This window comes from Sus scrofa, chromosome 5 (genome assembly GCF_000003025.6).
Source record: "Sus scrofa isolate TJ Tabasco breed Duroc chromosome 5, Sscrofa11.1, whole genome shotgun sequence".
Taxonomy (NCBI): Eukaryota; Metazoa; Chordata; class Mammalia; order Artiodactyla; family Suidae; genus Sus; species Sus scrofa.
Window position 1 is genome coordinate 12,790,027 of NC_010447.5, and position 26,644 is coordinate 12,816,670.

General features: G+C 48.8%; 1 protein-coding gene across 5 annotated transcripts in view; it reads right to left on the minus strand.

Moving 5' to 3' along the window:
- BTBD11 (BTB domain containing 11) overlaps nucleotides 1-26,644 on the minus strand; it is a 316,516-nt gene that overhangs the window by 35,492 nt on the left and 254,380 nt on the right. For 2 of the 5 annotated variants that reach the window (XM_003126078.6, XM_021091556.1), the window contains 7 exons: nucleotides 11,892-12,057; nucleotides 9,065-9,154; nucleotides 7,039-7,140; nucleotides 5,069-5,162; nucleotides 4,824-4,959; nucleotides 3,880-4,100; nucleotides 2,257-2,435 (listed from right to left, as the gene is read on the minus strand). In XM_003126078.6, coding sequence (XP_003126126.5) covers nucleotides 2,257-2,435; nucleotides 3,880-4,100; nucleotides 4,824-4,959; nucleotides 5,069-5,162; nucleotides 7,039-7,140; nucleotides 9,065-9,154; nucleotides 11,892-12,057 — 988 coding nt within the window. The remainder of the gene's footprint in view (nucleotides 1-2,256; nucleotides 2,436-3,879; nucleotides 4,101-4,823; nucleotides 4,960-5,068; nucleotides 5,163-7,038; nucleotides 7,141-9,064; nucleotides 9,155-11,891; nucleotides 12,058-26,644) is intronic. The other 3 variants (XM_013988218.2, XM_013988219.2, XM_021091555.1) reach the window with 3 other exon arrangements.

A 26,644-nucleotide genomic window follows, 5' to 3' on the forward strand; every position in this document is an offset into this window, starting at 1 on the left:
TGGCCTGTTCACAGGTCACTTTTCATGGCTGGTTGGTACCTGGGCTGCAATGGGACATTAAATATTTTGATATCCTTTGCAAACGATGCAACAGACAAGAGCCTAATCTCAAAATATACAAATAGCTCCTACAACTCAACAACAAAACAAACAACCCAATTAAAAAAATACGCAAAAGACCTGAATAGACATTTCTTCAAAGAAGATATACAGATGGCCAACAGGCACATGAAAAAAATGCTCAACATCACTAATTATTAGAGAAATGCAAATAAAACTACAGTGAGGTACCGCCTCACACCAGTCAGAATGGCCATCATTAACAAGTCAATAAATAACAAATGCTGGAGAGGGTGTGCAGAAAAGGGAACCCTCCTGCACTGTTGGTGGGAATGTAAATTGGTGCAGCCACTATGGAAAACAGTACAGAGGTTCCTCAGGAAACCAAATATAGAACTACCATATGATCCAGCAATCCCACTCCTGGGCATCTATCCAGACAAAACTTTCTTTCAAAAAGGTACATTCATCCCCATGTTCATTGCAGCACTTTCACAATAGCCAAGACACGGAAACAAACTAAGTGGTCACCGATAGATGAAAGGATTAAAAAGATGTGGTACATATACTCAATGGAATACTACTCAACCCGAAAAAGGACAAAATGATGCCACTTGCAACAACACCCATGCAACCAGAGATTCTCATACTGAGTGAAATGAGTCAGAAAGAGAAAGACAAATACTATATGACATCACTTATATGTGGAGTCTAAAATAGAGCCCAAATGATCCTATTTACAAAACAGAAACAGACCACGGACAGGCAGAACAGACTTGTGGTTGCCGAGGAGGAGGGAGTGGGATGGATGGGGAGTCTGGGGTTAGTAGAGGCAAACTACTACATTTGGAATGGATAAGCAATGAGGTCCTACTACACAGCAGAGGAAACTATGTCCAATCTCTTGGGATGGAACATGATGAAAGACGGTGTGAGGAAAAGAATGTATTTATACATATATGCCTGGCTCACTATGCTGTACAGCAGAAATTGACACAACACTGTAAGTCAACTATAGCTCAATTAAAAATATTTTGACATCCTCCTTGCTGAGGGGATGGTTTTTACAGAACAGTCTTTGGGAAATACGGAAGGTGCCACACCCCCTGGTGAGGGCATCTTTATGATGGAAGTCAGTCACTAAATGGCAGGGACAATTTGACTCTTTTTTTTCTTCCCCCACTTTTTTGGCTGCCCCCGAGGCATGTGGAAGTTCCTGGGCCAGGGATCAAGTCCGAACCAGAGCTGTGACCTATGTCACAGCTGCAGCAACATCAGATCCTTAACCCACTGTGCTGGGCCAGGGATAGAACTGGTGTCTCCACAGAGACAAAGGGATCATTAGCCCACTGCGCCACAGCAGGAACTCCCAGTCTGACTTGTATTACCTTCACAACTAGCCAAAGAGTTAAATACTGCTCCCACTTCCAGGTGGGGACACTGAGGCAGAGGGACGTTAGGTAACTTGAGTGGGTCACCAGGCTAGTAAGTGGCAGAGCTAGGTTTGAACTGCCAAAGTTTGGCTCCAGAGCCCATGCTCTCAACTCCTGTGCTGCACTGTCCCCTGTGCCCCACTGAGAAGCCCTGGGATATGTGACAGTGGTCCATGAACTCCTCAGGGCCTCTTAGGCAGACTGGTCCCCTGGTGATGCCATGGCTGCAGAGGCAGGTCATTTGTCACTTTCTCCCCACCCCCAGCCCCCACTGTCTGGCTGGGGAATGGGCACGGTGCAAGGTCCATTCTCAAAGTTTACCACCTACACACAGCAAGGCCACAGGGCCCACCAGCATGGACTGGAGGTCCATGTGGTATGGCCAAACACATGACCACAAAGAGAATTTTTCCAGGGTTGATCTCTAAGATCCTGAGGGATGGCCTCATGTTTGAAGGGGCTGCAGTGTTGCCCGTTGCTGAGAATATAGGTCAGCAGGAATTCGGAGGCCTGCGAGGAAGGGGTGCGCCTCAAATGCTAGGTTTGTCCAATCGCCTGACCTGAAAAACCTTCCCAGGGCCTGGCTTTCCAGGGACCCTGGCAGGGTCTGCATCTCATCAACCTAGGGGGTCTGCAGCCACATGCACAGTGCCATGACTACAGAGTGCAACCCAAGCGCAGGGCCAGGCTTGGGTGGCACTAAGATGGGAACCTCCGGCCTCGCTCTCTGCCTGCAACCACGGTGGCCTCAAGCCCCTCGTACCTTGCTGGCTTTCAAGATCTCGAACATCAGGGGCAGGCCCTGGGTGATAAGCTCCTCCGTGTACTCTTCCTCCTGAATGGTCTTAAACTCCTTCAGCAGACACTGAATGAGAGGCCTGCGGTGCTGCTGGAAGGCGATCCGCAAAGACTCCAGCCACGTGTGCAGCGTCCACGGGACACCTGGAAAGGGGGCGGGCAGGGGCGGGGGAGGGGAGGGAAGGGAGGGGAGAGGAGGCAGAAAACAACCAGGGAGAAGGCATGTGTTTATCTGGAAGCTGGCCTCTCCCCGGGGACATCACCAAATTATGAGATTTAGAGGCCGACTTCCAATGCATAGAGGTACGGTTGGTTTTTTTGCCCCCAAAGACTTGCAGAAGTTGAAATTAAAGGTCATAACTCGATTTCCTTAACTACGGTGTCCAGCTCTGCATGCTTCATGTGTTATCAAGGGCTGCGTTTCACGAAATATAATCATTGCCTAGAAGGGCGGAGTAATAACGCAGGCCCTTGATGCACATGCATCCTTCTGACTTCCTTCGTCTCCGTGGCCTCTCCATCCGTGCTCAGGGCTCGGAGCTGGGGAAACATGCAGGCAGACCTCACCATCTGCCGCTCTGGCCAGGGCAGATATTTCCATCTGAATGTGAAGACACAGGAGGAGACGGCTGCTGCTCCCGTGTGCAAAACACTTCCATCTGCAGGCACTTCATCAGGTCTTCCTCCCTTAATAGAAACCTCTCCAGCAGCTGATTGCTGCGATTTGCTTCTTGTCTCTCTTGGGGAGGCTGAGGCACTCGCTACTGTTTATAACGAGTGCACCATGCAGGGGTCTCGAGCTGCATAATCGTGCTGAACAGGCTCCTAAGGCAATGGCATAAACGCCCCTCATACGAAACAGCCACCCTCTGAGAGAGACCTGTTTCTAGAACAGCACTGGGGGCCCCCTTTCAGGCCTCAGCCCACTGTGACCTGCCACACCCTGCTCCATTCTGCTGTTCCTGTGCCATTAGATGGGAAGGATGTCCTAGCCTGTCCCCCAGACACACAGATGAGGTGTCCCCTGGGCTAGCTCACTCCATAAACAGCCATCCCTAGCCCTTTCCCGAGGATGGCTCCGGCCGAGACGCTCAGTGGGTGGAGCTCCGTGGGAAGGTCTGCCCTCATCCTAGCTGATGCCCGTGGCCGCTTCGTGGATTTGGGTGCCCTATGCAGCGATTCCCCAACCACTGGGAACCACCTGGGATGATTGTTAAATATAAAGATTTCCAGCCTTTATCCATCCAGACCCTCGACAGCAGAGCCTCTGGGTGTAGGGCCTGGCAATCTGCATTCAGACAAACTCCCCAGGTGATTCAAATTCCCAACTCAGCGTCCACGGTTTGGGAATCATAGACGGGTGACCTGAGGATGGGGCTGTGGGGCTGGTAGGATGCTGGGGTCTAAGGGGACAGTGCGGGGACTGAGCCTGGAAGTGCTCCAACCAGCAAATGAGAAGCTCCCTGGGCCGAGTAGGGTGGGTACATGTGTGTGCATGTGTGTGTGTGTGCGTGTGTACGTGGACATGTGTGTGATGTGGAGCCAGGCGGAGGCACCGTGCCCAGCCAGGGAGGGTCCCCAGACTGACCTATGCTCCTGATATCAATTGTGACATCCACGTAGCCATGCTCAGCGCTGTGGTACATGGCCTCCCTCAGGGCTCTGAGTTTGGCCTTGCTGTTGCGGCTGGCACACAGGGGGGGCGGGGCTGTCTCCGCCAGGTCAGTCCCCTCGGCCAGAATCTCCTCCAGGGACAGGATATCGCTCTTCTCCTTCTCTGGCTGAGCGAGCAGTTTGCGGAACACATTCCTGTCAATCATAAACCCAGAGAGGAAGACACTCAGAGAAGGAAGGGTGGTGGCGGGGGCGGGACGGAGCAGGGAAGCGGGGCGACCGCTGGCTTGGGATGAGGGAAGGGAGGGGCCAGTGCCGGGGCGGTGGCTTCGGAGGCCTGACCACGGGTGCTACGTTTTGTGGATGGAGGAGATGGTGGGCCGTGACTGGCTGGACTTCCTCGAGGACAACTTGGGGCTTGCTGTCAATATCTGGAAGGTTCTAGAACTCTGCCCTTTGAACCCTCTGCCTGCCCTCCCCCCACAGTGAATTTGCTTCAGGTGGGGTTATGTGTAATAAACTCCCAGGGGGGTAAATTCTGAAGGAATCGTGGATGGGAAGTCACCCAACATGAGAGGGTTTATTATTTTGTTAAATGGATCCGTCTCACTTGGCGACAGGCAATGTGACGTGCTCTGACCAACACTGGCAACGCGTGATGTCTCTGGGAGGTGAATGCCAGCTGGGAAAGGACCAAGCAAGCCAGGTGGCTTGGACGTGCACTGCATGGAGGTGGCTCTTACCAGGAGGCTGGCAGTCAAGGCCACTCCGGCCGGGCTGGGGCCTGGGGCCTGGGGCCTGGACTGCCTCTGGGCCCCACATCCAGAGATGTAGTGTAGGGTCTGGGCTAGGCCTGGGAATCTGCATTTTTAACAAGCACCACTGGGGACCTTGTGGCTTTGGCCCATCCTAGCCTACCTGTGTCCGTGGGCTGCGGCCTGGCTGAAAGAGTTCATATCACCCTGAGGGGTCGTAGAAATCCCATTCCTGTACATGGTTCCTATCAGGGGGTCTGCGCCACGCTCCAACAGCAAACTAACCAGCTCAAAATTTCCTGCAAGCCCAGAAAGGGGGGTTTTACAAGAGAATAAAGCAAATACACAGTCACAGACGCATCAAGGGTGGTGGAGCCCCTGGGCTGGATGAGCATCGGCAACTCTTACCTACGGCGGCTGCAAGCTGGAGGGGCGTTTCTGAGTAGTTTTCCTCGCCGTGCTCCACAGAGCCCTCCACCTTGGCCCCGGCATCCAGGAGGAGCTGCAGAGGAAGGGTGGCCATTGAGATGTTTAAAGGACACGCACGTGAGGCGACGACGTCAGGAAAAACTGGGGGAAATCAGTGTGATGCCAGAGTTCCTGCCCCCACTCTGGGTCCGTGACCATGCGGCACAGGGTGAGGGCAACTGCACTTCGGAGGAAAACTGAGAGCCTCTCGAATCTTCTAGGGCCTCAGACCACTCAAAGTGTGGTCCCCGGACCATCGCACCAGCATCTCCGGGAGGCTTGTTTGAAATGCCGGCTCTCAGGCTCCACGGGAGACTGAATGAATGAGAATCTGCATTTCAACAAGTTCTCCTGGTGATGTATATGCACATTCAAGTTTCTAGAAGCACTGAGCTAGAAGTTCATGGCAATAGAGGGCCGGAGAACTTCCTTTTGGGGTCGGTCACACAAAGCCTCAGAGAGGATTAGTGGGAGGTCAGAACCACAGCATCTCAAGAGCTCTGGAGGATTTGGGGGACCACCTGGACCAACCAGGACAAGAATCCCTTCTAGAACACCCCAGGTGGCTCTGAGGATAGCTCAGCAAGTGCGAAGTTTCCCAGCTAGCAAGATCAGTGAATAGAGTGGCAGAACGAGCTTCTTAAAAATGAAGGTTCTGTCCGTGCCGAGCTCACTCACAGTGAACATGCTGTCAGCACCATGGATGTGAAATGAGGGCAACATCTGCTTCTCTGCTACCTGTCCAGGGCCACAGGAAGGGGCTGCCTACTTGGCATTCTATGATGTGTGCACCTGCAGTGGAAAAGTGACCCGACTTTTGTTTGGCTTTGCTTGGCTGCCCAAGGCTCCTATTTCTGATTTAAAGACTGGGGATGCCACTGGGGTAGCATCTGCGTCTACAAGGCCACCCTCCGACCCCTTCTTTCTTAGATTCCTCCACTAGGAGTAGGCTGATCATGATGTTCTAAAGGCAGCAGCCAGCTCTCCGTGTGACATGTCCCATGCTCAACCTCCCAAAACATGCCTGTGGATCTATCTTAAGGATGCTCGTGACCAAGGAAACAGCAAAGGAGCCCTGTGCAATTCCATCATTGCCTGGTGGTCCCTGGCACACTATTTCCTGCTCTAATTCTAGGAGGCTTGGACCACATAAAAGGGGGTGTGTTCCTGATATACCCGAAGCTCAGCACTCACTGAGGGGCCAGGTGTGGCCAGGAACCTGAAGGCTGGTCCCTTTTGTTCCAGTGACACGAAGACCAAGTGTAAGATCTAGAGTATGCTGGATGGCTATTCATTCACTGAGCACCAACTCTGTAACAGCCAGAAAGGGTGTAAGCAAAACACACTTATGTGGACGTCTCTCCATCCTCGGGGAACTATTTGAGAAGACATATGAAGACCCTATTCCCGCACCTCTTGGATGGGATTCTCCATAAGTGGGATCCAAGCCAGTGTCTTTAGAAAATGCTTCCTTGATGCCTCAGATGCTTCTTTCCATGGGCTAGAAACCACTAGACTCTATGCAAACATTGGGGTCACACCTAAGGGAAGGCTCTAAGGTCTGACACCAGCCAAGTCTTATGTTCATGTTACGACAAGGAAAACGAACAAATCCACAAAATCACAGCTCAGGCCCCACCCCCGAGCAACTGGGAACGACTTGGTAGGTTTGGCACTCTGTGTGTGAGGCTGCATGGGGGTATGTGATAAGTTCATATTGGTTAAAGCCGAGCCATATAGATCATTGCATATAATATCTTTAGTCATATGATATGAATGGACTATATTTAACCGCAATTAACCAATACGAATCTCTTAGGGAATATGCATGCTGGGAGAGGAACAGATTTGTGCAAGAGGTGAAGAGGTGACGTTAAAGGGCAAATGTGGGGAGGGAAATACGTTAATACCTGAACTACAGGAATATGTCCATGCAACACAGCAAAAGTCAGAGCCGTCCAATGGCGGGTCTCGGGGTGGACGGATGGATATTTATGAGGAGTACTGACAACCTATAAACAAAGTGAAGTTATTTTCAAAATGTGACCTTCGCAATACTCAGACTAGCAAATCTGACCTATCCGTGGCTGGGTACATGGGCTAGAGATGTATACAGGACCTCCTGGAAGGTACCTTGGGAAATGCTGGCCATGCGGGGTAGTGACTTTACGTCCTCCGTGCACCATGAGGACTCCTTTGCTTTTCATCTGAAAGAGTTCAGTGGATGGCTTCTGACTGTCTCTAAGGTGCCGCGGAGACGCTGTGAATGGTGGCGATCATGGGTCAGTACCCCTGTCTGTCTCTTCCTGCTTAAGGGAAGGTGGTGCGTCTGAGAGCTACAGGCTACGCCACATCATCACATGCACATCTCACGGGACATTCTCGGTGGTGGCAAACCCCAGGCAGGGGGAGGTCTGCTTTGAGCTTTCAAGCCAAGCAGGACCACCATCCGTCTGATGGAGAAAGAACATCACCATGTGGTCACAGCTCACCTCCCACTGTGCTCATTTCACACTTCTGCTGGCTTCCTGGTTGACAAGAACCCTCATGCCCCTGGAAACCTAGCTGCAAACCTTCCCTGGACACACCACGAACAAGCAATCAGGTATTAGTCTTCCCATAGGAGAGCCTCACAACACCCCGGGCCAAGCGAGAAGCTGCAGGACAGCTGACATCCTGCACGACTGCCACCCACACGTGGCTTTTCTTCCAGACAGTCTTGGGGTGATACCTGCTTCATTCAGAGCAGTGGAGTTCACTCATTACCAGCTGGGGGAAGACCTTGCGTTGGGAGCTATGGGACGGGCTAGAGGACCAGAGAACCTCACCGGGACCTAAAGCTGAAGAACCCTTGTAGGGATCTGTGTGGTGGTTGGGGATTCACAGCAGGGAACAAAAATTCCCCTCATACTGAAACATTCAAGATCCCAAATGGTTCTGGAGCCAAAACTGTGTCTGTTACCTGCTTTCCTCAGATGAACAGAAAGCTCACTAATTAAAAAAAAAAAAAAAAGCAGCACACTACTAAGACTACAGGAGCAACTAATTCTGAACTAAAAAGATTCCTGGGATTGCTGAGTTGGGACTGCAGCATGTCAATTAGTCTTCCCAGCCTCTGAGACTGCTAATATTAGGCTGCTGGAGGCCACGGTCTTAAGACGGTATAGAACATGGTGAAAAAGTATGATTTCAGCTATTAGAAGCCTTAGTGGTAGGGGGAGACCAATATTAACTGAATCTCAAGCTGATGCTACTCGCTGCTATTTATTTCTTCCAACACCTCTCTGAGATGGGTGAGAGTATTCTCCCATTTTGCAAAGGGGAACATTGAGGCTCAGGAAGGTTAAACTGCTTGCCTAAGCAGAAAGCAAGTTACTAAGATGCAGCCGTTTTAGAATTTGAACCCATGCGTCAAATTCTAAAGCCTGTGGGGGTATGCTGTCCCCTAGACCACACTGCCTCAAGGAAGCTTTGCAAGTAGCTTTAAGACCTACGGCTTCAATCGGCCGACCAGGTAAGGCAATCAGGATTCAGTAGGGGAGAGCAGAAGATCTGGGGGCGCTCCACCTTAGCTCAGGGGAGTCGGGCCGGCTTTGTATTAGGCAGAGGAAAGGGCTGAGGGCTCAGGAGAGCTCTCTCTGCCTGATCTCAGAAGGGAGAATTGGAGACGGAGTACAGCTGAGCAGAGGGAGAAGCTGGTGCTCCTTGCAGCATCGTTGGCTGTTTTAAAATGAAACCTGCTTGTGGGCAGCTCCTGGAAGTTTGGCTGGGCTGGGGCCTCAGGATGGAGGGGATCCAACATGGTCTGATCTACTTGCTGGGCTGAGCACCCCCAGGAGTGGCTTGTGGGAGAAAAAAAAAAAAGCCCCCCTCTCTTTGCTTGCCTTCCCCGGGGACTGCCAGGCCCAGGGGCTCTGCAGCCGTCTGCACCCTCACCTCCACATTCAGGTCAGCTCCGGCATCCAGCAGCATCTGAACCATCGCCTCGTCCCCACGGACGCAGGCATACATCAGGGGGGTCATGCCCTGCGGTGGGTTAGAAACCAGAGAATGGAGAAGGTTTACAAAAAGGTGGCTGTGTCGCTCGACAATAACAAATGGAAAATCTTACTTGCATGAAGGAGGCTATGCTTGTATTCAAAATCCAGCATTTTAAAGGAAAGGTACAGCTTTCTGACGGGGAAGGTTATAATCCTCCACATGTCAAAAACCAAAATGGAGCCAAGAACGGAACATATTGCCTTTTTTTTTTTTTTTGCATTTATCTTTGCTTAAGTTGGAGGAGTTTCATTTGTCTGTCTTAAGATGCAACCAATCTAAGCATGTTTGCTAACAAAACAAGTGGCTGGTTTCAACTGAACGTTCTTAGGAACTTTCCAGATTCGGCCCTAAGCCATCTAATGGGTAAACACTGTTTCCTTGACATTTTCTCTTTCACAATGTAGCAAGTGTCACCTTGCTCTATAGAAGCTGCTGGTCAATGTCAAGGGCAACTGGATGCCTCTGAGTACCTCCCTTCACTGGCATCTGCTTTGACATTATTATCTTCAAGCAAAAGGCAAGTGTGAGGAATGGCTTTCAGGAATTCCATATTTGCCCATGATTCCTGCCTGTGACAAAGTACCAAAAGCAACAGAAGTAAGGGGCAGATTTTCCAATAAACACTATTGTGAAGACGGCTATTTTGGAAAATGTTCAAGTTAGAGCCTGATTTCAAACCATACACTAAAACATTTCCAGTTGGATTAGAGACATGGAGAAAAATTAAAACCATAAAAGACATTTAACTGTATCCATTTCTAGGCATAAAAGTAATGGGAGAAATCACAAAAGAAAATCATTATTTGGGAAAAAAGAATGGATATGTTTATATGTATGACTGATTCACTCTGCTGTAGGCCTGAAACTAAGACAACATTGTAAGTCAATGATACTCTAATAAAATTTTTAAAAAAGAAAATCATTACAATGTGGAGAACATGAAATTGAAAACATAAACAAAATTAAGAGGTAAACAATACATTGAGATATACTGGAGGGAAAAAAAGGAGCTCCCTGGTGGCACAGAGGTTGGGGACCTGGTGTTGTCATTGCTGTGGCTTGGGTTGCTCCTGTAGTGCAGGTTCAATCCTTGGCCTAGGAACTTCTGTATGCCATGGTGTGGCCAAAAAAAAAAAAAAAAGAGAGAGAGAGAGAGAGAGAGACATTTGTCACATTCTAACGAAGGGTTATATGCCTAATATGTAAAGAGCTCTTCAAAATAAAGAAGAAAAATAGTTAAGCTCCAATGAAAAATAGGCCAAAGATAAGTAAAAATTAATAACGTACACATACATATTTGGAGTAAAAATTAACAGGGTACACATACATAGTGTATAAGGAACAGTCTCTGGAAAAGTAATTTGGGATCAAAAACCTTAAGATAAGTTGATGTGCTTGAGCCACCATTTCCACTTGAAAAAAAGTTCCCTAATAGTCAGAGATTTTAACAAAGACTTGTGTAAGTATATTTAGCTCAGCATTACTGATATAAGTAATTAAAAACAATCTAAATATCCAACAACTGAGGTATGGTTAACTAATAAATGACGAGGCCTTTTAATGTAGCCATTAAAAGTGATTTTAAAAGAAAAATACTTAATGATATTGCAAAGTATTTTTAATACAAAATAGTGAAAAAAAGCAAGAGATAACAAATCTCTGTTTTTAAAAAATAACACGTGTGGAGTTCCCATCGTGGCGCAGTTGTTAACGAATCTGACTAGGAACCATGAGGTTGCGGGTTCGGTCCCTGCCCTTGCTCAGTGGGTTAACGATCCGGCGTTGCCGTGAGCTGTGGTGTAGGTTGCAGACGCGGCTCGGATCCCGCGTTGCTGTGGCTCTGGCGTAGGCCGGTGGTTGCAGCTCCGATTCAACCCCTAGCCTGGGAACGTCCATATGCCGCGGGAGCGGCCCAAGAAATAGCAACAACAACAACAACAACAAAAGACAAAAGACAAAAAAAAAAAAAAAAAAAATAACACGTGTGTGCGTGTGTGTTTTAGGGCTCCTTGGTGTTGCTGGAGAAAATTATCAGCTGTTATCCTGTCCCTGGAACTGGAACTGAGCGCATGAGCTGCCCACATGCGAAGCTCTCTCTGTCCCTGAGACTTTCCATCTGCGGCTCACACTGGAAGCTGCTGTTTGCTTCCTCTGTGTCATCCTCACCCACGTGGGGTGTCTCCCCGATAGACACACAAGCCCCTCACTGCACCTCCATTTCAGGGCTCTGGGGGATGGCTGCCTATCTCTGACATGCCTCCTAGGGTCCCCCAGGACGCCTTTTGTGCATCTTAAATGTACCCTGAAAGTTTGCTGAAAATCTGCCTGGACTTGTTCTGTGATGCAGTAACAGGCCAGCAGAGAACTAATTTTAACTATGCCGGAAAAAGGACTTAAAGGACACATGCTAAATATAAACGATGGTTATCTGGATGATGGCATTATTTCCTTTCTGGAATAGGCCTATTTTCCTCTATTTTTCCATTTCAGCTGCAATGATCACGTGCAACGTCTATAAAGATGAACAAGGGTATTTTTATAAGATATTTTGAAAACTCAAAAAAACCTAAGGAAAAAAAAAATCCGCCCTAAGTCACCAGTAGGGGGAGCTTTTGTCCGGTGCCTGCTCTTTCCATCTTGCCCAGGGGCTGGGTGGTGCTTATGGTGGAGGCGGGGGTGGGAGGGGGTGGTGCCTGTTCAGGCACTCGGAGGGACTCAGTACCTGTTCGCTCATGGTGTTGATCCCATCCGGCCCCAGGAGAGACACCGCCTGCTTCACCAGGTCGGTCCGCCCGCAGTTCAGCATCCGGAAACCCAGGTCCTGCTTAAACTTGGCTTCGATGGCCACTGCGTCCAGCTTCCGAGAAGCACAAAAGCAGTCGTCGGCCCTGAGGAAGGGAGAGATGGTCAGTGGGGCGAGGTGGCTTCTCCAGGGACTGGTCCTTAAGGGCCACAAGCGTTGGGAAGCACCACGGAGATTTTTCCACGTGCTTTTCATGTCAATGCCTGTTTCTAGGCTCTAGTAGAATATGCGTATCTCTTGATCCTTTGTTCTTTATAACTGCGGGTCATCTGTTTCCTCTCTCCTCTGTGCTCCCATAGCATCCCAAGCTAAGAACAACAATGACTAATATTATTATTTCGAAGGTTTACTATGGGCTGGGGTCTCTGCTAAACTCTACATGAGTTAATTCATTTACTCTCCACACAACCCCAGGAGGTACATACCATCATTACTAACCCTTCTTTTAACCATGGGAAATAGGCACAGGTAAGGGACATGCCCAAGGCCATGCAGCCAACAACCCGTGGAACTGGGATGCCAAGGCAGTTGTGGAGAGCTGGCCTGGATACCTACTGGGTCACCCTGTCCCCCATCACAGCACCTACTATGCCTCTTTCCTTGTCTGACATCCCTTCCAGGCTGGGGACGGGACCTTGTGCAGTGAGTCTCTGCATCTCAGTGCCAGACAGCACACAGCCGCGGAGGTGTTAACAACGTGAGCTGAATGAACACAGAATGGCTGGAGTCCCGACTCGCAAAGTGGAAGCAGGGTGGAGACCTGGAGATGAAATGAGCACCAGGGATGAGGTGCATCAGAGACCGACCAAGCCAGCCGGGCGCGGCAACTGAGGTTCGGGAAGAGTGGGGAGGAGAATGGACAGATTCAAGAAGGGGATACAAATTCTGTTTGTAAACGTACTTTATTCTCATGGTGACTCATCAAAGCCAATCATCAAGCATTTACTGAGCACCTGTTGTAATGATACCCGGAAGGGGAGGGGGCACAGGTACTGGTCACAATAATGCCGTGTGGCATATGCAGTGATGGGGGTGACCAGAGACATGCACCAAACAGAGCCTAGGGGATCCAGCAAGGCTTCCTGGCCTGAGCTGTATCTTTTTATTTATTTATCTATTTTTGTCTTTTGTCTTTCTAGGGCTGCACCTGCAGCATATGGAGGTTCCCAGGCTAGGGGTCTAATCGGAGCTGTAGCAACAGGCCTATGCCACAGCCACAGCAACTTGGGCTCCGAGCTGCGTCTGTGACCTACACCACAGCTCACGGCAACATCGGATCATTAACCCACTAAGCAAGGCTAGGGATGGAACCCGCAACCTCATGGTTCCTAGTTGGATTCGTTAACCACTGAGCCACGACGGGAACCCCCCCTGAGCTGTATCTTCAATGAGGAGCTAGAAGGATAGAGGGTAGGAGAGCTTGGAGCAGGGCTGGTATGAACAAAGGAATGAAGGGCTCTGAGAGGGCACTATAGTGATTTTAGTATTTCTGGGGCATAAACTTCCAGGCAGAGTGCCAAAAGCTGGGAAGGGAGGGGCTTTATTTAATCCTAAGGCTCCAGACTTTATCCGTAAGAGCCGCAGATGGTTTCCAAGCAGGCAGGGGAGTGGTGGGATGGTAACTCTGGGAGAGAGCGGAGGATGGCTTGGAGGGGAGCTGACCCTAGGAAAGGAGAGATGTGTTAGTGTTAAACTCACTGAATGGACAGAAACCACGCCCGAGCGTGAAGTGACAAGGGGCTGAGAGAAGGCAGCGGGTGCTGGGGTGCGGCAGGGGTCGGGGACTGTGTTTCTCTATGTGCAAGTGCCATTTCTCAGATGACTGGCACAAACCCTGCTGGGAACCCTTGTGCCACATGCCCTCGCGACAGTGGGAGTCAGCCCCATCCTGGACCCCTCCTTACTCCTGCCCCTTGCTAATTCTGAGCAAGGAACTCTGGAATTCCTGCCTCTAACTAAGCCGCTTTGTGGCTTTGTGTTTGTGATGGAACTACCATCTTTTTTATCCTTGGAGGAAATGCCTAAAGTTTGTGGCCGTAGAGCCAGGATCTGGGGAAGAGGACCTGAGGGGGGACAGAGAGAGCTTCAGGATGGGTGTGCCCTTGACTCTTCACGAGGTTCCTGATCTGTCATCCATCCCCGCTGGCAGAGGAGTCATAGCAGAAGGCTGTCCCCAAACAGGCAGCCGTCACATGTGGTAAGGCTCTTACAAGGACACGAGGGGTTTGCTTATGGCCACCAGAGGGAGCTGATGCAGTGAAGATGGAACCAGAGAAAGAGGACGCGGGGTCTTGATTTGGGATCTCATCTACACGCATTCCTCAGGAACCGGCTATCAGGCCAGACCTCCCAGGGCCTATGTGTATGAGAGCCCAGGGATGAAGTGAGAACTTACTGAGGGACCTGGACCCGGGACTCCGAGGTTAAGACCTTTTCATGGCAGGTGAGGGAGCCAAGACCAGCCCAGGTGGAAGATTCTCCAGGGAGGCTGGAGAGCTCCCCAGGTTGAGGGGCTGCTTAGGGACTTGGGCCTGGCTCTAGACCATGCATGAGTCCCAAGATGTGAACTTCGAAGGCACAGAACTGGGGCAGGCGGGGCTTTGCCCCAGGACGTCTTGGTCCAGTTCATGGGAATTTGGACTTGGAACTTTCATAGCTACGGTTGCCAGGTTTAGCAAATAAAAAATACTTCAGCAACTACTTGGTGGGACAAACTTATTCTACCACTTTGTTCACTGTTTATCTGAAATGGAAATCTGTTTCTCTCTTTCTCTCTTTTTTTTGGCTGTGCCCGTGGCATGCTTCCTGGGTCAGGGATCAAACCCACGCCACGGCAGCGACCTGAGCGACAGCGGTGATGGCATTGTATCCAGCATCGCTGGGCCACCAAGGAGATTTGTTTCCTCTTTTAAATCTGGGAGAGGGCAGAGCCACTTGCCATGATCTGAGAGGCCCATGAGGAGAGACCATGGACCCCACTGAAGTATAGACAGCACGCATCTCCAGGGGAAGAGGAGAGACCCTTGGTAAGGCAGTGGTCTGCATCCAGGGGACCCGTGTTCCATAGAAAATGATTAGGGAAGAAAGTTTCGGCAGAATAAAAAGGACAGAAGGAAGAGGGTGAGAATGGCAGGGCGAGTTCCTGGGGCACAAGCCCCGGGGGTTTTTGGAGACGGAGGGGTGGGGGCTTGCAGATGTTGTACTAGAGCATCTGGAGCCCCAGTGTACGCAGATCTCTAGGAGGTATCCAATTGGATTAACTCTAAGGAAAATCTTTCTTCCAACAGACCACTGTCTAATTCTGGAAGAGGTGGCTCTGTGCTCTCTCCTTCTTGGGGAGCAAAGATGCTGTGAATTGTCCCTGTCACTGAATTTGCAATTTCCTCTCCTGTCTGTGTCCAAGTCCCTTCTGTCATCCGCAATGCCTGATTGATGCTCTCAAATGAGCATCTTTTCCCAGAGTCACGCTACATTCCACGTGACTGCAGGAATGTTACTGAGGCACCTCCTGGGCGTGCAAGCTCATGGAGCAGAAAACACAGATCCCAGCCCAGCCGTGTTCACCAAGCTCCCGACTGGTAAAGTGATAATTCCGGGAACATCAGGAGAAGTGTTTACCAGCTCCAGAGGTCCTTGATTTTAATTAGAGAGAAATGGCAAGAAAATTACGGTAGCTAAGATGATAACGACGATAATTGTTATTATAGAAAGCTAATATTTATTGAATACTGTTGCAATCTAAGCCCTTTCCATGTATTCACTCATACAACCATCACAACAAGCCCACAATGTAGGGCTGTTAGGAGCCCTGGTCCAGAGATGAGGAAGCTGCCCAAGTCACAGAGCTAGTAAGTGACGGCTCCAGGATTTGACCCGGCTGATCTGACGCCCCCCACAGCCTGACCCCTCAACAGGACCTGGCACTTCTCCATGGTGCTGGCGTGTCCACACATACAACTGCCCGCTGGACCAGATCTCTTGGATGTCTCTGAGACTGTCACACTGAGAATGTCAGCCTCTTGGGGGCAGAAGCACATCTATCTTGTTGTCCATTGTATCCCCAACAGTGCTTGAAGCATGAGGGTATTAACTGATGGGGGGGCTGCACATGACCCACTGCTCATTGTTGGGAGCAGACCCCTCGGAACACCTGCTTATCAAGAATCCCTCAATCATACACAGTAAGTGATGGTTCTGGTTCCTGAATTTTGCCAGCCAATGGCAGGCAGGCAAACGAAAACAGGTAAGAAACGTTTTCCATAAAGGTCGGTGAAGACATGGCTTTCTGTCCACCTGGGCTGGTGAGAAACTTTACCTCTGCAACGTCTTAATTCCTCCAGCATCCCTGTAAACACGACTCAGAGCACCACTGACTCTTTCTGGAAAGTCTCTGAAGGATCTGCCCTGGAAGACCAGCAGGTCCCCCTGTGCCTGCCTAAGTGGAGGACTTATTTATATAGGAATCTATGAAGCCAGTCACCTGGGGCATCATGAGAAGGTGATGATGTGGTGGTTTCCCTCTGAGTGGCTTTTGATGATGTCCTAAAAAAATCAGATCAATTTAAATAAGAGGTCAGCTACCAAGGTGGTCAATTTCTCTGATTTCTCAGGGGCCCGGGCCCCAAGAGACTGGTTCAATATTTCCCACCACTTCGGGAACATGACTTCAGAAAGCTGTTTCCCAGGAGGCCTGCGGGCTTGACGACAGCCAGGGATGGCTCTGCCTCTTTCCTCCATCGGAAGGAGGTGGCACTGAGGCAAGAGCTGACATGTTCTACTGATCTCCTGATGCTCTCCAAGTGCCAAATGCAAGGTGAGGATGCCCCAGACATGTTTTATTCATTTATTATTTTTTAAAGCTAGCATGGAAATGATGAGCATGAACTCTGGTTCTCCCAGCACTACTATTTAGCAGCTATGGGATCCTGGGGCAAATTACTTAACCTCTTTGTCATTTGGTTTTCTCACCTGTAAGATGAGCTTTCAGTAATAATACCTTCCTCGAAGGATTTTGGGTGTGGATTCAAAGAGATAAGCCATGAGCAGTGTGTGGAAGAGAACAGAGCTTAGCACACAGCTCTCATGAAATGTGGGAGCTCTTATGATGATTATTGCAAATCACAGAGCAAGGTGCAAATGGGAGAAAATACACTCTGTTTCAAAGAAGCAAATGCAGAGACATGGAGACTAAAGAGTATTTTAGTAAGAGCATTCTTTTTTTTCTTTTTAGAGCCGAACCCACGGGACATGAAGTTCCCAGGCTAGGGGTCACATCGGAGCTGTAGCTGCTGACCTACACCACAGCAATGCCAGATTGGAGCTGCGTCGGTGACCCACACCATGGCTCACAGCAACACCGGATCCTTGACCCACTGAGCAAGGCCAGGAATCAAACCTGTGTCCCCATGGATACTAGTCAGGTTCGTTTACACTGAGCCACGAGGGAAACTCCAGGATGCATACTTATTACAACTCTATTATTGTTGTAATTGCAGGTCCTCTTTCTGGGGATTTCATCAGGCCACCTGGAAGCCCCCCATCCCATCCTCCAGCCATGTGATCCTCCAGGGCAGGTCCTTCTTTGCTCCTGAGGCCATTTCCAGCTGTTCTAAAGCCTGGCCCCTTGGAGCCCAGGCCTGGCTGCAGCCTCTCCTTGGCTGGGCCTTGTGCAGTAGCTCTGCGGTTGCTCCTGTGGCTCCTCAATTCCCTCTCCTTGTGCTTCTGTTCTTGTTCATCTGGGTCTTGCCAGGAGGCTGGCAACCTGAGCAACTCCCAAGGCCCCTCTCAGAGGCAGCAGCCCAGGGTTAGCCCGGGGCCCGTGTGAAGGGAGGAGCCGCTGTGCCCCGAGCAGGACTCAGACGGAGGTGTCTGGCTGCGGCCGGGGGTGACTGAGAGAGGATGAAGCCCCACGAGCCATGATTTGGTTTCCAGTTTGGCTCTCCAAGGCCAGCGGTCAGATTAGTTGCCTTGGAACAGGGTAAAGGTGTTAGCAATAATCAGAGAAATAGTAAATATTTACAGTTTCCCTCACACACCAGATGTAAGGTAATAATAATAGTAACTACAGACATTTATAGAGAGCTTTCCACGTGCTAAGCATTTCACATGTAAGAGCCCAACATGACCTCAAAACAACCCTGTGTCCTAGGCACTGTTTTCTTTATTGTATAGATAAAAACCTAGGCAGGGAGGTTATGTCACCTGTCCAAGGTCACACAGCTTATAGGTGGGGCTTGCTTCAACCCAGGCAGTCTGATTCCTGAGCCCATGCTTATATCTTGCTGAAACCATGAAACCCCCCCAACAGGGTTCAGCATTCCCATTTTATAGATGAGGAAACAGACACCAAGAGGAGTTACGTAACGTGTGCTAAAGTTACTCTGTGCAGCAAGGAGTGCTCACTGTCCCCCAGTATCCACTCTCCACTCCTTCCTTAGAGACGTACAGACTCTGCCCTCTCGGATTGTGGCTGCGCACTTGGCCATCCAGCTAGGTATCATTCCCTCCGGTGGTTAAATTCCCACTGACAAATCATGTACAGAAGTGTGGCAGGAAACTTGCGTGTCCTGAGGTGCACAAGAGCCAGCTGGTACTGGTTGGTGCAAGTCAACCATGTGTACGGCCCCTGCTCTGTGTTCAGTGACGTTGCAGGGCTAGCCTGAAATCAGCCACAGTGGAAGTATTTACACCATGGAAATTGGCAAATGCTACAAACCATTGGCCCCACTGCCCTCCTGGGATGGCGGTTGTTAAACATTTACCAGCACACCACTATCTATGTCACTTGCTTAAAAGGAAGCTCCTAGGCCTGGGCTCCCCCTGTATCCCATTCCCCAGCTGATAAAGCAGACATGACAATGTCCTAGCTCTGACCAAGCAGGTGAGCCCAATGCTTCAGGGCAGGGCCAGCAACCTTTTTCTTAATGGGTGAGACAGTCACTGTGTTAGGCTTGTAATCCTAGATGGTCTCAGGTTGGCTGCTGGAGTTTGAGAATAGCCACAGACAATATGTCAACAAATAGGGTAGCTATGGCATTCTCGTCATGGCTCAGCGGAAACGAATCCTACTAGGCATCCATGAGGATGAGGGTTCAATCCCTGGCCTCAGTGGGTTAAGGATCCGGTGTTGCCGTGAGCTGTGGTGTAGGTCACAGACACAGGTTGGATCTCACAGTGCTGTGGCTGTGGTGTAGGCCAGTGGCTACAGCTCCGATTTGACCCCTAGCCTGGGAACCTCCATATGCTGTGGGTGTGGCCCTAAAGAGCCAAAATCAAACCAAAACAAAACAAAACAGGGGTAGCAATGTTCCAGTAAGACTTTATTTGAAAAAATAAGAGAGTGACCAGTGGGCCATAGTTTGCTGACCTTTGCTGCAAAGGAACTGCAGAGCAACAAGATGGAAAGATCGTGGGTCTCCAAAAGGTCTTGCAGAACCATGTTGCCCCCTCAGACTGATCTATTACACGAGGCAGAAATAAACATCTACCTCAGTTAAACCTGGTACTCTGCAGTCACTCTCTTGTCATCTACCTCATACGGGAGCCGAGAAAGGAATTACCCCTTAGGACTACCCTCCTGAGAGGTCACGAAGGAAGATGCCTTTCCTGGAATTTAAAGGGCCAGATCTGGCTGCTTTTCCCTGTTTTCTAGTTTCTGGAGCTCTAGATGATGCTCTAGTTTGTAGGTCCAAGGCAGGCACAGAGCATATAGGAGAGTAGGCTTCTGGGGCTGCTGACCCGCAGGACAAAAGCAAGACAATGCCCCTGAGTGTGCCTGAGGTTACACAGACCAGGCTGTCTGCGGGGGCAGGGGTGCAGGGGTGGGGGTGGGGTCCTGCTTGCCCAGCTCTAGTTTCCCAGTTTACTGAGTACCTGGAGGAGGTCAGCCTTTGTAGAAACAAGGCCAAGCATTTACCAGTTCACATTTTTGCTTCAAAGCTGTTCCAGAGGTTCCCAAAGAGCCACAAAGAAAGCCACACTCTGTTCCTGCCGTGAAGCACAGGAGTCTGCCGGGAAAAGGTAGACTTTTCCTGGGTGCAGAGGGGCGAACTCTAGGCCAGGGCAGTCCTAACACCCACGCTGTTGGCTGGCACAGGGTTTGAAAACCGCTGGAAAACTTTGATATGGGGCATATACACGCCTAATTCTTCCTGTCTGACTTCCAGCTGGTCCACTCACTGGTGTTTCTGGTCTGGCTCTGGGACATCTGAGTTTGGACCCTGGACTAGTGAAGGGTGACATAGGTTAAGTTCTAGTATCATAGATGGGTGTTAAGGAGCCAGTATTTTAAGAACTCTTGATTCATTCATTCTGATTACCTACTGTATGTCAAACATTGTGCAAGGCACTCTAATTGTGTCCTTGCTCTAAATACTTTATTGGTTTCCATAATAATAATAATAAAAATAATAATGGCAAACACATATTTATTTATATGTACCAGGAATTACTCTAAATATACATATACACACACATAAACATATATATATCTGTGAATGAGCATATGTATACACACACACACACACACACACAGATATACTAGTCACATATATAATCTTATCTAATCCTCACTCTAACCCTAGAAAATTTATCTTCATTGCTTGGAAGAAGAAACTGCAGCACAGAGAGGCTAAGAAACTTGCCCCAGGTCACAGAGCCTGGAAGAAGTAAGTAGAAGTGAGATTTGAACCAGGTAGGCTGTTCTTACCACCCCATCCCCTGACTCTCTCTGCTCTGAAGCCCTTCAATGTTCAATTAGATTCTATTCAAATGCCACCTGGGTAACTACTAGATGCCAGGTCCTGGGCTGGGTGCCAAAGAAACAAAGATTCCCAACCAAAGGCTTCAAATTCAAGGCTCTCTTGCAGGTGCTCTTCTAGAAAGTTCCCTCTCTCTCAACCATTTCTTCTTTCTCACTCTTCCAGCCACAAGGCCTCTTCCCACGCCACACACACATTTTCCTGCGGCTTTCTTGCCTACCTGCATGGTGCGCCCCTCACTGCAAATCCTCGCCCCTGAATCCTGCTTTCCTTCAAATTGTGTTCTACAGCCAAGTCCCAGATCACAGCTTCTGACCTGCAGAATCCCAGAAGGTCGGTGCTGAAGGAGAGCACTCAGCTCAATGCTTTACCTTCCTAGGATCAGGAAGCTGGCAGCCTGAGAAGGGTTAATTAATTTCTATGCTCCACAGATGTACTTAGGACAGAATCCATGTCATCTTCTTCTCTCCTTTTTTTTTGGAGGTTTCCAGCCTAGGGGTCGAATCGGAGCTGCAGCTGCTGGCCTATGCCACAGCCATGGCAACGCGGGATCCACGCCACATCTGCCACCTACACTGCAGTCACAGCAGTACCCAATCCTTAACCCACTGAGTGAGGCCAGGGATCAAACTCATGTCCTAATGGATATTTTGTTACCCATGAGCCATACCAGGAACTCCTATGTCCTCTCCTAGGGTCACTGAGCAAGCCTCTCTATGGATAGCTTTAGGTTTTGCGGGACTGTGATTTCAACCAGGGGTGATTTTGTCACCGAGAGGACATTTGGCAATGTCTGGAGACATTTCTGGCTGTCATGACCAGGCAGGTACTACTGGCATCTAGGAGGCAGAGGCGGAGGATACTGCTAAACATCCTACAATACAGAGGACGGCCCCCATAACAAAGAAGGATCCAGCCCACGATGTCAATAGTGCTGAGGCTGAGAAATCCTGGTGGAGGGAAATACAATTTTTTTGCATCATCTCTTATAGATCGGGCAGTTTCCATTACAAGATCCTGTAAGCGTGACAATAAAACGGTGCCTTCAGAAATGAATCGTGAAATGGCAAATCAGAGGACTATAGCTAGGCCTCCCTCGGAGGGAGAGAGCCCCCATTCCCCCTCCTCAACGCAATCCCCCAAGGAAGCCAAGTTCTCTTTCAGAGGCTTCAAGTCCTCCCATTGATGAGTTTTTCCTTTTGGGTAGCAAAAAGACGAACAAATCGAGACTGTTTTGTGCTGAAGTCAGTCACACTGAGATTTCTGTGCACCTTTCTAAGAAAAAAAATTATATGATTGCAGCAAATGGAACATGTAATGCTTGCAGAGTTCCTGGGAGAAATCTTTGTCCAAAACTCGTGCCCACTTGCTGTTTAATGCTGCCACTAAAGTACAGAAAAGAGCCAGCTCATTAAACCTGCCTCCAATAATGTAACAAAAATGTGATTCCACATCCTCCTCCCAGCCAATCTTTTCTGCCTTGTGAGATACAGCAAGGGGCCTGGAAAGCTTTTTCCTCCTTAGAAACACATGCTCAGTTAGTGGCAAAACCCGGTGTGTTTACTTCCCGGCCAACATAGAAATTCTGGGTCTGTTCAAATATGTGAAAAAAGACTTATCTCAAATGCAAGGGCTACAGATACTTAGGAGAATGAAACTAGTGTGTTCACATCTGAATGTGTGGTCATGTCACTTTGAGTAGAAAGTAATGAGGCAGAGTCACACATTTCTTACTTTGGCATCATGGTTTGTTTCAAAAATGTCGAATATGAGGCCTGTTCCTACAGAACGGAGTCACCCTTGATTTTTGGCAAGCCCTTGCCATATCCCCTTTTGGCATAGACTCATTTTTGTCCTCCAGAATGTTTACCTCCTTTAGGTATTGGAGGACCTGAATTTTTAGCTGGGCACATGGCTGCCCTGATAAAGACTACATTTCCCAGGTTCCCTTGCAGTTAGACATGACTAAGTGCTGACCAATAGGGAGTGAGGGGAAGTGATGTGTGTAATCCCTGGGGCATGCCCTACCCCTCTACTTTCCTTCTTCCCACTAGACAGAGCGCCCAGCCCTATCAGGCCATGCAGGGAAAGGTATCATCTAAGGGGCCACAGAGCCACAAGAGGGAAGGTGCCTGGGTCCCGACCTGCAGTTGTTGAAATAGCCCAGACTGCCTGTGCTTGGATTGTCAGATGAGAATTTTCAGCTCCTATCTTATCCAAGCCACAGGTACTTTGCATGTCTGTTACAACTAATGAATTAATATCCTGATTAATCCATTTCACAAATTGTTTTTAATTTTTTTTCTTTTTATGGCTGCACCTGCAGCATATGGAAGTTTCCAGGCTAGGGGTCAAATTGGAGCTGCAGTTGCAGGCCTACTTCTCAGCCCCTGCAGCGTGGGATCTGAGCTCCATCTGTGACCTATGCTGCAGCTTGTGGCAACGCCGGATCTTTAACCCACTGAGTGAGGCCAGGGATCAAACCTGCATCCTCATGGACACTATGTCTGGTTCTTAACCTGCTGAGCCAAAATGCCTACTGCAGTTTTTAAATTTAAATCAATTCAGGAGGATTTAAGGTATCTATTCACCATGTATCCATCCATCCTCATGGCTACATGAGGATGCAGATTTGATCCCTGGCCTCGCTCAGTGGGTTAAGGATCTGGTGTTGGCGCATGGTGCAGTGTAGGTTGCAGATGCAGCTTGGATGCCACATTGCTGCGGCTGTGGTATGGCTCCAAAAAGAAAAAAAATTAAATCAATTCAGTGGAGCACACAGGAAGCACTAAATATATGCTGACTACTGCACTAGGTGCTGGAGATTCAAAGATGAAACATCATCTTCCAAGGAATTCTAGAAAGAATGGATAGTCTTTATAATACTTTTCACAAGTAAATATATCAATTCTTGAAGTGTTAGGGCAAAGTTCTAGTGTTGCAACTCCAAAGTTCACTGCAGTCGCACCAGTCCCATAAAGTGCTCTATGACAGGTTTGCACATTTTTTTTCTGTCAAGGGCCAAATAATAAATATTTTAGGCTTTGTGGACCATGCAGTCTCTGCCATAACTACTCAACTCTGCCGCTGTAGGGAAAGCAATCATAAACACTGCTAAGCAAATAGTCATGGCTGATTCCCCATACAAGGTGTTTTACAGAAATAGGTGGTAGGCAGCTATAGTTTGCTGACTCTTGCTCTACGGTAAAAGAATAGGACAACCTTCTCTTTGGAATTTACAAGAAATGCAGGGTGTTAAAAGCCCAGAGAATTTTTTTTAAAAGGTCTGTTTCATTTTATTTAAGCCATGTTTCCCAAATTTATGGAACCACTTAATTAAGTAATGGTTATTCATATCCCAGAACTGGCTTTCTGAATGTGCTCTTGCACACAGCGGCAAAGTAACTTTTATTGTTAATGGGTAATTCTAGACACCCCTAAAATATAGAGTAGAACAATGACCACCCACGTGCTCACCAGCCCCCCAACCCAGCTGAAAAAATAAAGCATTACAAGTACAAAGGCCTCTGCAGGCCCCGCCTGATTCCATCCTCTCCTCTGCCTTCCTGAGGTTACCCCTCCACCAACTTGACACTTATTGCTGTCATGCTTTGTATTTTCTACTGCTTTTACAAATTCCTAATAATATATAGACTGTTTTGCACATTGGTAAATGTAATTCTAGCATGGCACACAAATCCTGCCTCAACTTGTTTTGTTTTGTTTTTTTCACAATACTATGTATCTGGGATTTAGTTACAAAATAACCATTGGCTCTAGGTCATTTAGTTTCATTGCTATTTGCTATTCCACTGAATGAACCCACTAGTATTTATTCATGTTTTCCTGTAGAAAGCTTGTTCTTTTTTCTTTATTCTGCTATTACAAACACTGCTTCTCTGAAGCACATCTCCATATGGGAGAGTTTCTCTAGGGTATAGACCTAACAGTAGAATTATGTGTTTTCAAGTTTACTTGAAAGTGGACCCCTCGGGTGGTGGTTAAGAGTTCTCCCTATTCCACATCTTTGCTCAAATCTGATACTGTCAGACTAACTTTTTTGCCATCTAGTGGGTATGAAATGCATACCAGGCGTGATTTTGGAATCGCATTTCCAGGACTACTGGTGAGGGTGATCCCTTTCTATACATTTCTTGAACTATTTCTATGCTCATTCTTTTTTTTTTTTAATTAAAAACAATTTTTTTTCTATGTTCATTCTTCACAGGGATCTTTGGCATTGATGATGCTGACAATGGACACTAACCCAAGAAACTGACGGGCATCTGAATTTCTAAGGGGAACTAAGGCTGGGGGCTGGTTCCTTCAAGGTGAACCAGTGGGCTTCAGTCAAAAGTTACTTTCTCATTTCCCAATGCTGATTCTTTGAAGTTACTTTTTTTTTTTTTTTTGGTCTTTTTAGGGCCACGCCCATGGCACATAGCAGTTCCCAGGTTAAGGGTGGAATCTAAGCTGCAGCTGCCAGCCTATGCCACAGCCATGGCAATGCTAAATCTGAGCTGCATCTACGACCTAAGCTGCAGCTGGTGGCCACACTGGCTCGTTAACCCACTGAGGCCAGGGATCTAATCAGCACCCTCATGGATACTAGTCCATTTCTTAACCCACTGAGCCACAACAGGAACTCCTGAAGTTACTTTTTTAGTGAGGAGAACCTGGGCTTTGGAGTCAGACCTGGTGCACATTCAAGGTTGGGCACCTTCTGCATGGGATCCCCGGCAGGTTTCCCATCCTCCAGGAGGCCCAGTGTCCTCCGGTGTGAAGTCTCTCATGCAGTTGGGGGGAACTGAACACAGCACGAGAAGCACCCAGGATGGCCAGTGTCCGACCCAGGACCTGGGGTCATCAGTTCCCTCTGTCCTCCTGTGAGATACCGAAGAGGATGTGAGCTGAAGCTCCACTTCCTTCCTACCCCCCTGCACCCCTCATTTTCCTGCACAGGGGAAAGTGTCGCTACCATTCACATGCAGAATGTCAGACCACGAAAGTAAATAATCTTCAAGCTAGAAAGGACCTGGAGATCACCTAGGCTGGTGGCTTTTAACTTTTCATAGGGTGATGAAAGGCAAGTTCACTTTGGAAAAAGGGCACAAATGGCCCAAATTTGTAGTCAAGGTTTTGATGACTACAGCTTTCTGAAGGATGGGACCTGCTCCTTCATGGTTATCCAAAGCACCTTTGTCATGGCCTTACACCAAGAACTTTGTACTCAGGACATGGCTTTGTAGTACATAGTCGGTTGCCTGGCTAATTGCTAAGGGAAGACAATGTTCCCGTGTCACAAATATTTTAACCTAGTGTTTGGGAGCTTTGTTCCCAGATGAGTAAATAAGCATCATGAGTACAAATTTAACAGACTCAAAGTGGGGGGAGGGGGGCTTTTGCAAAATCCCTGTTCCCAGGAAATCAAATCCCATATGGCAAACTACATGCTCTGCAAAACCGCCAGCCTGAATGTGACGCCCCAGTTTGGAAGTGAGCCTCCAATGCCATTTCAGATGTAGTTCTCTAGGTTGCTCTAAGCACCAAATGTGTTTGTTTTGCTTTTAACGCTTTGGAAGCTCAGAACAAATTCCAAGTGTTGGCAAACTGTTGGCTGCCTCAATCTGGTTTCCGCCCACACCAGGCTGCTGAGACTTTGTGAAGGGCACGGGTGGCTCCCGCACTGCCAAGCCCAGTGGCCTCCTTTTGGTCTGCATCTTCTGCCCACGGGTCAGCCTTGAATTCTGATGACCCCTCCCTATCCTAGCTTCCTGAGTTGGCTACCGCACGTTCTTCAGGCTTTTCTCAGACCTGGGAGTCCTCTTTGTCTCATGATGACACTTGATGGGTCCCTTTCCTAGGCTTCATCCCCACACATGACTTCAATGGCCACCCGTTTGCCAGGGTCTT